Source organism: Perca flavescens, chromosome 19 (assembly GCF_004354835.1).
Source record: "Perca flavescens isolate YP-PL-M2 chromosome 19, PFLA_1.0, whole genome shotgun sequence".
Taxonomy (NCBI): Eukaryota; Metazoa; Chordata; class Actinopteri; order Perciformes; family Percidae; genus Perca; species Perca flavescens.
The window spans coordinates 6920426-6938240 of NC_041349.1; the positions used below are offsets into that span (position 1 = coordinate 6920426).

The window sequence follows — 17815 nt, forward strand, 5'->3', positions numbered from 1 at the left end:
TTTTGTTTTAAGATCATTTTTGGGGTCTTCTCCCTTTATTAGTAGTAGAGACAGTGGATAGACATGAAAGGAGGAGAGAGATGGGGGACGACACGCAGCGAAGGGCGGCAGGTCGGATATCGAACCCGCGGCACTGCAGGACTCAGCCAACGTGGGGCGAATGCTCCCACTGGGTGAGCTAGAGTCCGCCCCAAGAACGATGTTTGCGGGGTTAAAATGTCAAACCTCTACCTGCACACTCAACAGTTTGATGGTGTCCTCTGGGAAAGTGACTCCCTCAAACACCAGCGTGGGCAACTCCGGGGGATCGGCGCCGGTCGTCGGGTCGTAGTAAGTGAACCCGGGGTCGTCCGGCGTGGCGTTGACTGCGCTGACTGCCTCCATGTTTTTCCGATCATAAGCGTCCAGCTGGCGACGCCATCACACGGACACACTCGCTCCGACTCTCTCGGCCTGTGGGGGGGGGGAAGGGAGGGTAGGGAGACAGATGAACAGACAGACGGACGGATCAATATCTGGGGAGGCTAACGTCAGGCAGAGACGGGAACATTTCTACATGCACTCTGGAAAATGTAAATTGGTAAACCCCTTTTTGGGAAGAAGTCGTAGAACGCATAGGGAAATGGGCTAGGCTTTGTCATACCTAAAACACAGGAGGTTGTACCTATTAGGGGACAAAGCCCCCAGAATTTAAACACCGGATGGAACTTACACATGCTGACCAGAATTAATAATGAAAATGAAGGAGTTAAGAGGTCACTTTTTTTTGCCTATGGTATTGCTGGTGTATTGTAATGATAGAGATGTACCACTGTGGTTGTTGGAGTCATTCTCTTTTTAATTTTAAAAGATTTTACTATTATTACTTATTTTAACTCCGAGTGCATGTATGGGACTTTATACATATTATTGTACCCCAACAATGCTGTCAGTTCTGTTCTGATTGATTGACACTCAAATGAAAGTAAAAACTTAAACTGGGAAAAAAAAAGAACTGGGAGGCCTAATGAAAGAAGCGAGGAGGCCGCAGATGTCCTCCAGCTCATTGTTATTCTGAAAAGAAACGCTGTCAAAATGGACAGAAAGGCCATTTCCATTCAAACCAACATAGCAGAATGGTCAGAGTAGCAGCCATTTTTATGTGTGCCATTGCCATGGTGAGATATAACTTCCATTTAAGCCGACTTCCAAACAAGCAGCGGAGTAGCAACGTTACGAGGCAGAGAGCCGGCCGATAAATGGGTCAAACTAACTTTGTGCTTCAACCACATAAAACACAAGTAAGTCAACGATAAGGCGACGGGGTGAGGCGGAGACAATTTGGAAATTGATTTGCGGGCCGCACCGAGTGAGGACGCGGGGGCGCATGTGTCCCGGGGGCCGTCAGTTGCCCATCCCTGCACTAAAATAACAAACTGATAACTCGTAAAAGCCAGAGAAAAGTGAAATCCTTCACCCCACTGGCTTTTTAAGAAAACTGAGAACTTTCAGTGTACCCTGGAGCAACACGGCCAGGATGGGTTCAGCCGGGCGATGCGGAGCAGCAGATGGTGGTTGTACTGGGCAGCTCCCAGTGGGCTCAAATATAGTCATTAAAAAATATTCTTACAGAAAACCTTTTGCACGCTTGGGTTGATTCCGACCAATGTGGGCGAAGTGAAAGTCTGACAACCAGCCACAAAGTTTGTGGCGTCTCGGCTGCCAAAACTATTCCTGAGAAGTTCGGTCTTTTTAATATGTATGATAACAAAATGTTCTGTTTTTAAAAGCAGCCCTGTCTCCTAAAGATTCAGTTCTCATACAACCAAAACTGCATTCTCAATAACATTTCGAGGGAAGTTAAACTTTTGTCCCGGATTGGGCTTGTCTTTGACGTATCACAAATACGTTGTGATCTTCTTGGGAGACAGGATCCAGTTTCCGTGACACAATCCAGGGTGCAGAGACTCGCACTTAAACTCTGTCGTTCGCAGGTGGGAGGATGTCACATCAGCTGTGTCTCACACACACACACACACACACACACACACACACACACAAACAGATGTGACGTCTCCATTTCACAGCTCTGTGATGTAGGCTAGATGACTGGCCTCAGGAAAACGTCAGCGCACACACGCACACACACACACACACTTGGACATTAGCAAGGAAATACTTACACAGAAACACACACACACACACACACACACACACACACACACACAGACTATCGTTAAATGAATGTACTCAATGTACTCATACAAACAATTCAAACGGCAATCACTAAGTCAGACGCACTCACGTGGGAACACATACACACGCACGCATACACACACGCACACACACACACACACTCCAGTGAGCTGATTCACTGAGCAATTTGCCCGAGGGCGTTCAGCTCCCTCCTGCTCTCGCTTGCCTCTGACAGGATTGGTGACGGCGCCAACTCACACACAAAAAAAGCAACACACAACACAATGCGGTGAGGTGGTGTTTTGAAAACTCACCTCACTAAAGGTCTGAGCTTTTAGTACCAAATTAACATAAAAACACAGAGAGTAGTGACAGCTTTTCTATTGCTTTCAAATCACATTATTCACCTCATCAGGCTCAAGTGGGACTTTAACATGCAAAGGAAGCATTCTGCTGCACTCTGGCAGAACAACAGAGGGAAAATTAGCATTTATTTCATATTATTAAAGCTGTTTAGGGTGCACTGTTAGAGAAGCAAATCACTCAGGTGCTCTGAAAAACAATTTGGGGGCCAGTTAAAGTTGCCTAACCTTGCACCAAAAATGCTTCTATTGCAGCGCAGAAACATATGCGTAGCAAAGAATAAATCAACACGATTGGTATGTGTTTTCTGGAACCCATCACTACGTGTTGGGTTCCGAAAACCTGGTGTCGTTCCTAAACGACTGGTATCTACGCACCGAATGACATCACAGATTTTGGTGCCTCATTACTTAAATGCCTGCGCTGCCCTCTGGTGCTCTGAAACAGACGTTGCAGGCAACAGAAGTATTGCAGCGCGTGATGCTAGTTAACGCTACACTTGGCAGCAGGTAACGTTAGCCTACTTTTAGCTAGTAGCTGGCTCAAACACGTTAAAAATACAGACAGCTAAACGGTCTAACGTGTGGCTGTGTTTTTTACTGGAAAGGATTCCAACACTGGGACGTGAGACACACAAGAGGAGACTAGCTGCACTTTGAGACACTGGATACTGTCTGAGAAACATCACCGAGCACCGGGACTTAATGGTGTGCTCAAGTGCACCTCGTAAGCTCATGGCGCATTCAAAGTTGTTGTACAGTTCCTTTCTGCCATTTAGTGGAACTTCTTTTTGTTGGTTAACAGCAACTGACTGATAAAATGAGTTACTGTTGTTACATTTTAAATAAATTATTTAAATTTGACCATATGGCCTTAGCGATAAACAATCCATTCTCTGTCATTTGGTGCTCTTCTTTTTTTTTTTAAGAGTATTGGTTCAGGCACCGGAATTGTTTTAAAAGTATATTTTTAACACCAGTATCGGAACCCCCACAAAAAAACCCAAACGATACCCAACCCTAGTTGCCACTGTCATCACACATTCAGCTGAGGCAGTTGCTTATGTTCACAGGCCGGCGCTGGTGCAAAAAGCTGGTGCACGTTTAAAAATTAAAAACAGCTGGTGCTGAAACATTTAGCTTCAAAGCATGATGAAGTACAAATGCATTAATAGGAGAAGTGAAGGTTCAAACTAGCAGCCATCAAACCGTCCAGCTTCTCCCACCAAGCACTGTGATGAGTTTCCTTCCAAAATTAGGCAGTATCATTTGTTAAAACACACCTGCTTCCTGCTCCACGTAACGCCTGCGGGCCTAAAAATAACCACCATCCACTACTTTTTAAAGAAACACTACCCAATTCACGCCTCCTCACTGACTTAAACATTTCCTGTTTGTATTAAACAGAACCAATGATGAGATGAGATGGTTTTGTGGTTTTTAGACATGTTGTCTCTGAGTCAAATGTTAAAGTGCTCATATTATGCTAATTTTCAGGTTCATAATTGTATTTAGAGGTTGTACCAGAAAAGGTTTATGTGGTTAAAAAAAAACAACATATTTTTGTTGTACCACACATTGCTGGAGCTCCTATTTTCACCCTGTGTGTTGAGCTCTCTGTTTTAGCTACAGAGTGAGGCATCGCATTTCTGTTCCATCTTTGTTGGGAGTCACACATGCGCAGTACCTAGGTAACTCCTGATTTCCACTGGATGCAGAACGGCTGCTGACCGGCTCCGCTGCGTGTCGGCTGCGTGCTCCCCCGTCCGTCAACACCCACCGGGTCCGGATTTGCTGCGGCACGGCTGCGGCCATGACCGACAGCTGTAGTCACGAGAACCCGCAAGTTCTCCCGATTTCACGTAGAATAGAACCACAAAACCAACAAGAGTTTAACCGGATGTTTATTTTGTTTCTGTGCTCGACTTCCCGTCCCGCACTATCTGCCGTGTGCTGAATTGCTGCGGAGCTCTCCGGCATCCGTCAAAAATAGAAGCTCTGCGTATCTGCTCCGGAGGGCTGCGGATCGCCGGCGCTGGGACGCAGTCGGAGCGCAGCCGTTCTGCAGCCAGTGGAAAAACACACATTGACTATAATGGAAACCTAATGACTCCGCCGCCGTTCCGGAGCCGGTGGAAATTCGGGGTAAGGACTACTAGCCAGTCAGAAGCAGAATATGAGTGTGTGCCCTGACAGTACCTAGTAGTGTTAATTTCGTCAGACGAGACGAGACTAAATATGTTTGTCAACGACCTTTTATTCCATGACTAAGATGAGACAATGAGACTGAACCAATGTCCAAAAAACGCTGACTACGACTAAATTAACATGCATTATTGTTGACGAAAACGTTTGTCTCTGAAGTAAAGGCTGGACTGCAACAGAGCAGTTTGGAGCAGTTGGTGAACAGTGTTTTCTGTTGGAGATGGTAAGTCCCTTTTGGCGGGGACTTTGGGCTTTTTCACTTTGTAAACCTATAACATAACACAAAAAAGATATATAACACAATAATGGAGAGGGAAAACGTCAAAAGGCATAATATCATTTTCTTTGTGGCTGCAGACAATAGTCTTGCTTCTGCACCAGGGAACAGTTTTAAAAAGGCTTCTTTTTTTTAACAGTTTCATCTCAATGTCAACTTTTAATGTTATTCTTATTGCGATTAACCATCCGTGGGCTGCTGCTCCCCCAGACTGGTTTGAACTCTCTCGGAGAACCACACGGGTTTAGTTTACTGGAAAGGACAGTTCATTCATGACTCCATCTACAGTGCTTGCAGATTTGTGATTTTAATTAGCATTCTCAAAGAGCAGAGATGCGCTGGAGGCTGAAAACGTTCTGGGAATTTGCGCCTATTTGGCATACCAAATTAAAAAAGTTCATAACAGAAAACTGTAAGGCCTAAACGCATGTATGAGGCTTCATTCAGAAGGTAATATCTTGTAGTTTCGGTGGGGGGGTGGGAATCACAGGGTACCTCACGATACGATCCACAGCTCATGCTACCGATAATATCAAGATACAGCAAATCTGCGATGATTAATATATTGCTAAACAATCCTATTAGAAAAATCACAGTATTGGTGTAACTGAATACAAAATGCCGTGAAAAGGTTAAGTGCAGGCAAGTCCAAACTGTTTTTTCAGTCTGTAAATTAAAATTCCACAACTATAGAGCAACTATCCAGACTTTGGACTTAAACGTGGCTGGGGCATCTGTTACTTTCCTCAAACTGCTGTCTGCCATCCCGTTAAAAACCTTTTCGGCTTGTTAACTTCTGTTCAAGTTTCCCTCATTCACGTGTTGAGCGCCACCTCGAGAAGCCATGAAGCAGCCACTCTGGGAGTAAAGTCCATATTTGGCGCCAGCGTAACAATTCTCGTATTTGATATGTGTTCCCACCCTTAGCTTTTGTAAACATACTTGTTCAGCATGTGGTTAAAACGCAACCTAAACTACAGCCATTCAAACATGGATTCTTGGTCATTGTCTAGAATAAGTTGTATTTGATTAACAATAACTCAGACATGCTTTATAGCACTGTCTGCACATCACCACATATACCTTTTTCTGACCACTTTCCTGTCACAACTATTGGACAGATTACCATGAAATTTGGTTTAGCCATTCGTGGTCCCCAGTGGATGTATCCTACTGACTTTGGTTTTCTCCTGACTTTCCCTCTAGCACCACCACAAGTTTGTCATTTAAGGTTTTGAGTGCAATACGTCGACAAATATTGGAGGGATTGTCAAGCAATTTTGTTTTAGACACTCATGTTCCTCTCAGGATGAACTGTGATAGCTTTTGTGATTCTCTGACTTCGCTGACTCATCTAGCGCTCATCATCAAGTCAACATTTTAATGTGTCCACACTGAACTGCTGGTGTCCTTGTTTGCCTTAACCAGGCATTTTAATGTAATGTAATATGTAGACTATGTAGCTTGATGGCTGAACATCTGTGCATCAGACCTCTCAACCAAAAGACCAGCTGCACGTCCTCTTCTAACCTTTCAATTCATTCATTTATGTAATATATATTTATATAATTCTTTGTTTTCTTGCCTGTTCTGTTCTCCTAATCTTTGACTTGCACCTTGTAAAGTTGTCTCCAATGTATGAATATCACATCTGACTAAACTTCCATCCTTTCCCTGTATTGTCTAAATTGAACATACATTCTGTTATCTTTTAAAACCAAAAACGGTCTTTTTGAGGAATTGCCTGCATTAGCAAACCCTAAAACTCTGCTTGCAGCATTATTTATTTGACTGGGCAGCTGCACAGCGTCAAAGAACACTGTGATTTAATTTCATTTTTCTCTAGTGGCTACATTGACATTCAGCGGACGACTGAAGTCTTAATGAATTCCTCTCTCAGGACGACAGTTCATGAGTTGTTTGTACAAGCTGGCCTCTGTGATTAGCTGGGTCGAATCAAAGTGACGCACACGTTAGGAAACATCAAGAGGCCCGACCCGCAGGAATATGTATCCACTCCAGAGCAAACCAAGTGTGGTAAACTCTTTCATTTAATCGCACAATGGTTCTCAGAGGTGTTCGCGTAGAACTGCAAGTGACCTAAACTGAAGGTTAATAAAGCTCTCCTGACTCGGCTGCCATTATTCTCGCCGTTTCCTTTTGAGGCCGGTCAGCGGCAGAAATCCTGTTCTATGAAAAGCAGCGCTGCATTTGAATGTTTTATGAACAAAGCAGTGCCGAGGGGCGAAAAGGGCATTCGAGATGAGTTGGGATTGAGCGAGAATCCTTTTCAACTCTAAATGATCTTTCCGTTTTTTTAAAAGTAACGTTGGCTTTCTTCATTCGTCCTCTAATCTTCTAATTTTTTTCAAAGTCTTTCAAAGTCTATTTGTTACATTTAGTCAGATTGTCTCCATTAAAAGTACACAGAATTGGCAGCTCATGTTTGCAGTGTACCCATCGCTGTACAAACTTTCACTGGATTATTTTGATGCTGAACAAAACTTAAAAACGTGATTACATTACATGTCATTTAGCTGATGCTTTTATCCAGACCGACTTACAATTGCTATATATGTCAGAGGTCGCACGTCCCTGGAGAAACTAGGGGTTAAGTGTCTTGCTCAGGGACACATTGTTTGATGTATCGCGGTGTGAAATCAAACCCAGATGTCCCACACCAAAGGCATGTGTCATATTATATTTTGAGGAAAGTCTGGGGAAGATATGCGGAAGATATGTGGGAAATTCTGCGTCCAGATGGTGATAAACAGGACAAATCAGCATCCAAACTACAATAACATTAAGAATAACAGTCCCTTTCATTTAGAAAACCTCTGCTGCAATGTGACTGAAAGGCTGGAGATAAACATGACTGCTTGTCCCAGTGCCTAATTACATGTAACTGGCCGAATTACTTGCCAATTCACTGGTTAATTGATCGCTTGCTTGAATCAACTGGAGTATTGGCTCAAGCTGATGCATTTAAAGTGGGAAGTATGTTTCATACTCATGGGTAAAGTGGACCTTAAACACAGCTGGCTCACATACATCATCATGAATTTAGTTCAAGAGCACAAATGATTGCTTTAAATAGAGTGATGCATGTTGGACAAAAAGAGGTTTAGTTTTATTGGAGCAAGATGGACAGAAGTTAATGTATTCACACAGTGTTGTGAATCTAGATTTCTAGTGCAAGTGTTATATTTGATCGTACATAATGCAGGCTGTTCGCTTTAAGCATTCTTACATAGTTATGCATTGTAACTGTAATTCCTATGTATTCCACCTATTTATTACAGTATGCACCATGTTGTTTGCTGCTTTATAAGAGTGCAAAGAGTGGTGTTGGGAGGAGGTCGGGCGGATGTTTAGCTACTAAAACACAGGGCTTTCAAGCCAAGAGAAGAGTTCATGTCCCGGAAGAAGTTAAGGAGAAAACACAAGACTTTCACCCAGTAAACAGGTGTTCATGTCCTGGAAGAAGTTAAGGAGAAAACACAAGACTTTCACCCAGTAAACAGGTGTTCATGTCCTGGAAGAAGTTAAGGAGAAAACACAAGACTTTCACCCAGGAAACAGGTGTTCATATCCCGGGAGTACTACTTAAGGGGGCCGCTGCTTTTTTGTCCAAACCACAATCTTTTTTCTAATTTTAACTAGTCGTTCTGGAGTCTAAACTTAAAGGTGTTCTAAGCGATGTTGGGCGACGTTACTTCAGCAAGTCTCCCGAAAAGCTTAAAAAACAATTCAAAAGAGGGACGCTATTGAGAGCCACTGCTTTATATTGTCGAGGATACCTTTATTAGGTCAGTGGCCTACTTTACTAAGACATAAACAGTGTGCTTCTGTGCTGATAAGAGTCACAATGAGCTCTGAGCCTTGGACATCAGCAGGAAGCCTTGGGCCGCAGTGCCGCATCAAACGTCTCTAAGGCCTCTTTCACACTGCCTGCGTGGCGTGAGCGTGTCAGCTGCGTGGCGTGTCCGTTTTTATTTCGGCTCCCATGTTAACGGGTTAGAACTTGCACACTGCCTGTGTGACTCGCACGTCTCAGAAAACGCGTGCATGCTAGAAATAGGACCGACGCCTATTTGTCATGCGACACGAAAGCGCGTTGGAAGCATTTCCAGGCAAAATAAAATGTAGAATAGATGTTTATATGTCATTTTGACACAAATACCTATTAATGCATGACATTTTGATGTTTGAAAGTCTCTAAGCTTTGACATAAATGCTATAAACCTCATCCTCCGTTGTCCTTTAAAGAATCAGCAAATGCGAATCATTTGAAACAAAGATCTCGTCAATTTCAGTCGTTTCATTGTTGTTTCAGTGTTTTTTTTGTTGGGAGAGTGTGTGGTTGTTGAAGGGTACATGCTGTATAAATCTGCACTGAACTCTGACATGTACGATAACATAATCCGCTCAGCCTGAGGAGGACACTCCGCCCTCTGACCGCTCGGCTCAGTAAACCTGTCTCAGAGCGATATGACACACGACACAACATGACCACTTCCACGAGTTAACTATCTGTGAATCACAGTCTTCTTTCGTGACCTGCATGAGAAGTAAAGTGCATGGAGGAGTTGGGCGAGCTGCAGAGACCCAAAGGTGTTGTAAATTTAATCAGAGATGAGAGCAGGAGACCCTGAAAGCAGCACGCCACGAGTCTCTGAATTGCATTTTTTACAGGAAAAACCAACGGAGAAAAAACTGGACCCCCCCCCCTGAACATTCATAGTTACTTGACCCTCATTTGACTTAATTGGTTCAGTAATCAAAGTAACCAACAGCCAATTTGGGGAAAAGATTAAAAACATTCTTTGTGGGTTTTTCCAGCTTTGCCGCTTTCGGAAACCATTTTAGAGCAGCTCACACATTCAGTATTTAATTATTAAGATAAGTCAGAGATTAGAGTGAATACAAGAGATAAAATATTTAAGACTATGTGAGGAGTTCATCCTCTGGAGTCATATAAATTGCCGTAAAGTTCACCGGCATCATCTGTGTCAGTCCAAAACCAACAATATGATCTGTGGAAAGCTTAAAACTTCAGGATGTCATATTTTTAGCTTCCGTTTGCAGATTATCTGTATCAGTGTCTTATTTTACAAATAACCGATAAAGTTATTTAATTAAAAAGTGCACTACTTTCTCTCTGCAAGCAGTGTGAAACCAACCTGACCTCACAGAATTCCATGAAATGAACATGGCACCTTAAGTTAAGGAAAAGGTTGTGGGTGGGCTTACGTTTCCATTTCACGGAATTCTGTGAGACCAGGCCGTGTGAAACACTTGCACACACACTGTTTGCATGTTTAGACTTTTTTTTTGTATTAATTTGTATTGTGTTTAGAGTTTCAGTTTCATGAAATAATTGCTTAACGCATTTAATCAAACTTTTGTGTTGGAGTTTGTAACATTCCAAAATTTTTATTTTGACTAAAAGATTTTCATTTTCACTGTAAATGCATATTGGTTCCAAATATCTGTTAACGAATTGTTCCAGCAACATGCTCTGATGAAGAAACTACCTCCCCAAAAGAACTGTTGTTCCAAGTGCAATAACTCGGCTTAATTTGCACATGTAATGTAGTATTTTTAGAGATTCCTCTTGTGGTGTTATGCAAAAATTGTTGTATTGTATGTACAGGAAACATTTTTGTACTTCATGTCATTGTATGGTTGTATTTTTGTTAATTTGTAAGTTGTTTGTGTGTGTTTTTTATCCTGCACGCCAGATCAAGTTTTCCTTTGGGATAATAAAGTGACTGAACTGAACCGACCCATTAGCCATTAGCAAACAGCTAAAAGACACGGTTAAAGACTAGCTGGTGAACATAGTGGAGCATTTAGCAGCTGAAAAGACAGATATTTCCCACGGGAGTTGGTCGAGGCCAAAAACAGAGCTAAAAGAGAGAGAATATTGGACACAAACACGACTCAAATGGGATGACAATGTTGCTCGGCATCTGCTGCACGGGTACATAGCGTGTGAATAATTTTTCGTAGGGCTGCAACTAAGACTTATTATCTTTGTTGATTAATCAGTTGAGTGATTTCCGAGCTGTTTCATGTTAAACAAAAAGATTACAATGATAAAAGTATTGTTTGTTTAAATAGAGTCTGGTGGGTTTGGTGATGGTGATTTCGGGGCTGTTTCATGTTAAACTAAAAGGATGTTACTCTTTAACAAAAAGGTCTATCTCTGTAGGGATCCTTTCCATAATGTTGTCAGACACTAATAATTTGAGTCTGTCAGCGCCAAAAACAGAACTTTTAGTGAACGCTAACTGATGCTGAACATTTGTCCTGTAGGGTTACATCGCAGCCCCGCTCTGTGGCTGCCTGTTACAGTGATCTCGCTCCATACTAGACCAATTTCAAAGATTTTTGGTCACATTAGTCACTTAGACACAAATGCATTGGACAATACATCTAAAATACTACCCCAAAGGCAATCAAATTAAAACGTGAAAGACAAAGAAATTATTTGTTTTCTATTATCCTGAAAATTTGGTCTTTGGGTTGACTGGAGAAGGTCAATTCTGGTCAAAAGTAACAATTACTAAAAGTGTGGAGTCACACCCCAAACAGTTTGATTTTACTTTGGGAGGATTCTTCACAACTCTTCTGCTCCAGTTAGACTGAGCAAAGCAGCAAACAACCATGGCAGAGGAAATGGGAAAGAATGAAAAGAGGTGGTGAGCGAGGGGGGATATAAAACCAACAATCATAAAGTGGAGCAGCAGCTGGCAGCTTTCCACCAAATCCCAGCAGCCCATTAAACTTTGAGAAGTGACATCACAATGAGTACGTTTACATGCACACTATTAATCCAAATATGACAATAAGACCTTTTTCCGAATATAGCATTTTCCGATGAAGACGTGTGTGATATTCCGGTATTATTCGGGTTTTAGAGGCATTCTTTGGACATGTATACAGCGCAGTCCGAATATGCGTTTCAGTCGGGGTATTTACTGCAGATCACAGCACACATCGCTATGCTGACCTTTTCAATAAGCTGGTTAAAGAATGAAAGAGGGACACTGATGGGTGGTGATGGCGCAGTGGATATAAAACATAACTTTGGTGTGGGAGATCTGGGTTCAATTCCCACTGCGATACATCAACCAATGTGTCCCTGAGCAAGACACTTAACCCCTAGTTGCGCCACAGGCTTGCGACCTCTGACATATATAGCAATTGTAAGTCGCTTTGGATAAAAGTGTCAGCTAAATGATGTGTAATGTAATGTAATGCTGTGTTCACACAGTCCAACAAGCCCGCTAGCAGTGGAAAACTTTGGAAAAATTGTATTTTGCACAGCTGCATGTAAATGTGAATATAAGAGGGATATTTACTTTCATTAGCCATTTAAACAGCTTAGTTGGAGTATCGTCTTATTCAGATTAAGGGCAACAACCGGAATATTCTGTGCATGTAAACGTAGTCTGTGCTGATTAAGAATTGATCGTGAATGAGATTTCACACCGTTCATTAGTTTGTTGGTTTAAATCCAAAACAACGCTGTGCAGCTCAAAGACTAATTACTGTTTCTACTCGTTTCTGATTTGGCCTTTTTCCAAATATAGCATTTTCCGATTAAGACGTGTGTGATATTCCGGTATTATTTGGGTTTTAGAGGCATTCTTTGGACATGTATACAGCTCATTCGGTATATTTGTCTCAATTGGGGTATTTCTTGCAGACTTATGGTCAGCTCTGTGCATTGCTATGGTTGCTGTAAACAAACTCAACCAGCCAACAGTTTGCGGGGCAGCAGACCCGATAAGAAGGAGAAACACAGCAACTTCTAAAAAATTATCAAAGGCTCGGATATCAACAGGTTTTTGGATACGAGCACACATCGCTACGCCAACCTTTTCAAGAAGCTGGTTGAAGGAATGAAAGAGAGACGCTGTGTACGCACAGTCCAACAAGTCCACCACCGCTGGAAAACTTTGAAAAAAAACATATTTTTGCATGGCTAGAAGTAAATGTGAATATAAAAGGGATATTCACTTTCGTTAGCCTTGTAAACAGCAGAGTCGGAATATCGTCTTTTTCAGATTAAGGTAGGCCTGCACGATTAATCGTTATAAAATCACAATCTCGATTCACTCCTGTTCGCGGGGGCATTTCATATCACTTTAATGTGATAGGACAGCTGAAGACATGAAAGGCAAGCAGTTAAAGAGTGTGCTAAGAAATCATTGTGTTTTTGATACTGTACTTAAATGGCAGTTGACAAACTCCTGAGACTGAAGGTGTAGCTGCAGCATGTTGATTGACATGTTTTAATCATGTAAAGACTTGTTCAAGGAGTTCAGATAGAGCCTGTATCAGGGCCATATTGAGTTCAATGTGTTAAATGTCTCTATTTTTGGCCAGTTTGTACTTTATTTTCTTTATCCATTGAAGCCTCTATGTTTACAGGCTTGTGGTGATGTGCAATGTGCTACAGGTGCCAAAAAAATATCTATGTTTGTTTTGTCATGGTTCATGTTTGCAATAAACATTATACTTTGTGAGGAGTAAATTGTGGCAGAAAATCTTGATATCAATTCTAAGCAAAAAAATCGCGCTTCGTATTTTTCCTTGAATCATGCAGGCCTGGATTAAGGGAAAAAACTGAATATTATGTTGATGTAAACGTAGTCTGTGCTGATTAAGAATTGATCATGAATGACATTTCACACCGCAGCAGGAAAACTGGGAACTTTCTGTCGTAACTAAAGGGCTACATGTTGGTTTAAATCCAACACAACACTGCGCGGCTCAAAGACTAATTACCGTTTCTACTTGTTTCTGATTTGTGACTGAAGTGTTTTTCTGGCGCTACAACAATCATCTTCTCAGTATCAGCGAGTTCAAATGCCAACATTGTTTAAATGTCACAAAGCAGCTGCAGGTGAAATTAAACTAATTATCTGTGACATTTTCATTTCAATGAATAAATAACTTTTTTTCTTTCAGATCTTAATTGTTTTTTAATTTGCTGTTTGCTACCCTCCAGCAGCCCGAAAGCTCTTTCCCAAAAACTCGTAGAAAGGAGTTATAAATTAGAAAAAAGGTGAAAAAAAAAAAAAAATCATACTGCATGAGAAAAACTGCTTGCGATTATCAGGAATCGTGCGTTTCTGTAAAGGGGAGACGGAGGTACAAACTAGAAAGAACTGAACCCTATATAACTGCAGATTGCCACTTATCGACACCATTTGGGAGCCGCTCTTCAACAGACTGAACCCTATCTTCAGTTAAACAGCATTCACCCTTTGGTGCAGGTGTAAATCCCTCCCTGATTAGATGGACAGAATAAAAGCCAGCGGCTCAGACGCTTCAGTTTTTGAGACTCGAGAATGTTTTGCTCGACACTCTGAGCCTCACAGTACGAGGATTAGTGTCAGACTGATGATTACAGATGGACAGACAAGCTGCTGTCTGGCAGACCAGAGCCTCTATCATCTGTTCCGTCGCGCATAAGCACTGAAACTGAAACTTCAACAAAAATCACCTGTGAGATGGTTGGAAAAAAGACTCCCGGTGGTTACACGTGTTCATTCAAACAGCTGGTTATCAAAAGTCTCGTGGCTCCGTTCTATCCGTCTGGAGAATAAAAGGTCAACTTTTTAGGATCGACAGCTGGGATCTGCAGTCGCAGTCACAACCTCTTAAGCTCAGTCTTCCAGATGCTGGTCTGAAACATGCACTGACAAGCAAAACCTGGCCTCGATAGTTTGATGATGACGAACACTGACAGGGAAGCGGGATCAGACTGCGCCCAAAACAATCTGATACAAGAGTAATTGAAGCTTACTGCCATGTGCAACAACATGATGTTTTATTCTGTAGAAGACAAAGTTGTGTGGACATTGGCGCTCCATATTGACTAGACTACTTCAACGATGTTTCACTTCCGGGATTGCTCTGGTACTGCTGGAAATTCTGCCGGACGTCTCTCATTTTCGGCCGGATGTCCGTTCCCAAAACTTTCTTTGTGTTGGAGTTCTAACCTCCGGTGGAATTTCTGAGGACTACGGTTAACTGCTCCTCAGCTCTCTGCAGGGTAAATCCAGACAGCTATCTACACTATCTGTCCATTCTGAGTTTTCTGTTTCACAGCTAAAACAACCCTTGAACATACACACGTTCCACCAAAACAAGTTCCTTCCCGAGGCTATTTTGCAGAGGCACCACGGCTCCGTCCGGCGTTTAGCACCGACAAGAAAATTGTGATTGGTTTAAAGAAATGCCAATAAACCAGAGCACTTTTTTCTCCCATCCCAGAATGCTGTATGGACTCGCCAGAACTTCCTCCGCGGTGCTGTGGAGGAAGGTCTTGCAATGTGAGACTAACATACATCTGAGTGCTTGAATTTGTTGATGAAAACCATCGAAGGAATGACAAAATCCTTTAAAAGAAGCGACAACTGTCGAAAAAGCTGATACATTTTATGTCCAATGGACTCAATTAACAAATGCATTCAAGAAATTAATGACTAGCCGCAATTTCCTACGAAATAATAACAAGAATAATTATTATATTTCAACTAATTAAGAATAAAACTGAAGTTATTGTCTTTGATGCCAAAGAGGAGACACTTAAAGTCACGCCTCCCTTTGAATCCCTCTCGCCAACGACCAATAGTCAAGTCAGAAATGTGTCTATATATTTTTACCTGCTATGCCCTAAAACACCCTAGTAGGCCCTGCAACGCCCTACTATGCCCTGCTACATCCTGCTACGCCCTGCTATTCCGCCCTACTACGCCCTACAACACCCCCTGCTACATCCTGCTATGCCCTACTATGCCCTGCTATGCCCTACTGTGCCCTACTGTGCCCTGCTACATCCTGCTATGCCGTGCTATTCCCTACCACGCCCTGCTATGTCCTACTATGTCCTGCTACGCCATGCTGTGCCCTACACTCTGCTATGCCCTATCACACCCTGAACTGCTCTGCAAGTATTTCTAGTCATAGTTTCACTATTGTTATGGTACTATAATTGCCATTGTTCATCATACCATCTGCTATAATATTATAAATCATATTTCTCTATATCTGTTTATCTGTATTAGTGTCCGTGTCCAAACTGGCAGCGACAGATGGCCGCCCACCAAAAGCCTGGTGGTTTCTGCTTAAAAGGAAGTTTTTCCTTGCCACTGTTGCACTAAATACTTGCTCTTTGGGGGAATTGTTGGGTCTTTGTAAATTACAGAGTGTGGTCTAGACCTACTCTGTCTGTAAAGTGTCTTAATATGACTCCTGTTATGATTTGATACTATAAATAAAACTGAATAGAATTGAATTTACCTGTTTTTGTTTATTCTGTAAAGCACCTTGAATTACTCTACTGTATAATGTGGGCTATATACCAGTGAAAATTCACACCCCTAATATTTACTGGCATCCACTCATGCACTGATACTTCATCACTCGCTCTTTGCTGGCTCATCTGTAATGCATTATCTGTCTCTCTCTCTCTCTCTCTCTCTCTCTATTTAGCTACGCATCAACATGCACTAATTTATTCATCACTCCATTTTCTCACTTCCCCGTCACTTGCAGCACCTCTATTTCTGTCCTCGTCCCAGAGACTGCGAGCAGAAAGAGGCAGAGCCAAAAACATGCTTCACTAAAGGCCCGCCGTCTGTTCCGAGACTTTGAGCGTCACGCTTCGGCTGCTCAGAGATTTCATTTCATTCACATCCGTCACTGAGGCACTTCAGGATCTTCACAAACAAAACCAGGCCATGGTTCCATTTGATCCCGATCTAGACAACCTCTTTTGGTCAGATTTCGGTCAAATTATGGATGTTTGGTCCGTGGCAGCTTTCACACCTGTAATTTGGGTTCGGATCAAAATGAAAAGTCCGAAAGTCCGAACCAAACGAGTTCAGTGTGAAACCCCCATGGAAGTCACGACCCCCCTCAAATCCCTCTCGCCAAAACTCAAGTCAGAAACTTGTCTGTATATTTCACTGTTGTTAGACTGTTGTCTTGTTGTTTGTTTGCCTTTATTCCGTAAAGCACTTTGAAAATACTCGAGTGTATGAAGTGTGCTGTATGAATAAATTGCCTTGGTGCGCACACAGGCTCATTTACATACAGAGACGCCCTCAGAATGACAAATATGGTCAACACGTCCCCTTGAAAGTCCTTGTAGCCGAAACCGCTTTGCGCCGTACGTTCCATTGATTTCCTGCGGGGGGAGGGCGGTGCCGCCCAACTATGCTGTCTTACCCAGACATTTAGTAAGAAGATCACTAATTTCAACTCTTAAGTCAACAAAGAGTGTGAAGAAGACTGTCGAATTAGAAGGCATTCAGATAAAAATGGTTTGAATCATGTATAATCTATCAGATAATGGGTCCGATCTGTCCGACACCTCTTGCACGTCTGGCTGTTGCTTTATCCGAGCTTTTTTCTTATCACTCAACACCTGTTTCTATGTTAAACAGCTATTTTCTATATATTTGTTTCTGTTTCAGCATTTATTGTGTATTCTTATCAATGTTCAATATGTTTGTGTAGATATGCACTGATCACCAAGGCAAAGTCCACGTTAAGTGTAGCCTACTGTGGCAATCTGATTGGGACGTTTTTGGGTTTAGCATCTAAAGATAGAGCCAGCTTGGGATTTTGTGCTTTACAAGTAAAACATCTTTTGCTTCGCAGTGAGAGAACAGCGGCGATACTCGCCGTCTCCCTCAAGGACCCGTCTGACACTTGATGCACAGGAGACGGACTAATTTGTGAGGAAAACTCGAGGTCTGATTCTGGG

At 42.3% G+C, this 17815-nt stretch overlaps 2 protein-coding genes across 2 annotated transcripts in view; one reads left to right on the forward strand and one right to left on the reverse strand.

Annotated features, from left to right (window-relative positions):
- The window catches only part of npy2rl (neuropeptide Y receptor Y2, like), a 16977-nt gene extending 16593 nt beyond the window's left edge, over positions 1–384 (reverse strand). The window contains exon 1 of the mRNA XM_028564753.1: positions 232–384. Coding sequence (XP_028420554.1) covers positions 232–384 — 153 coding nt within the window. The remainder of the gene's footprint in view (positions 1–231) is intronic.
- ccdc171 (coiled-coil domain containing 171) overlaps positions 1–17815 on the forward strand; it is a 311435-nt gene that overhangs the window by 143619 nt on the left and 150001 nt on the right. The gene's annotated exons all lie outside the window — the stretch shown is intronic.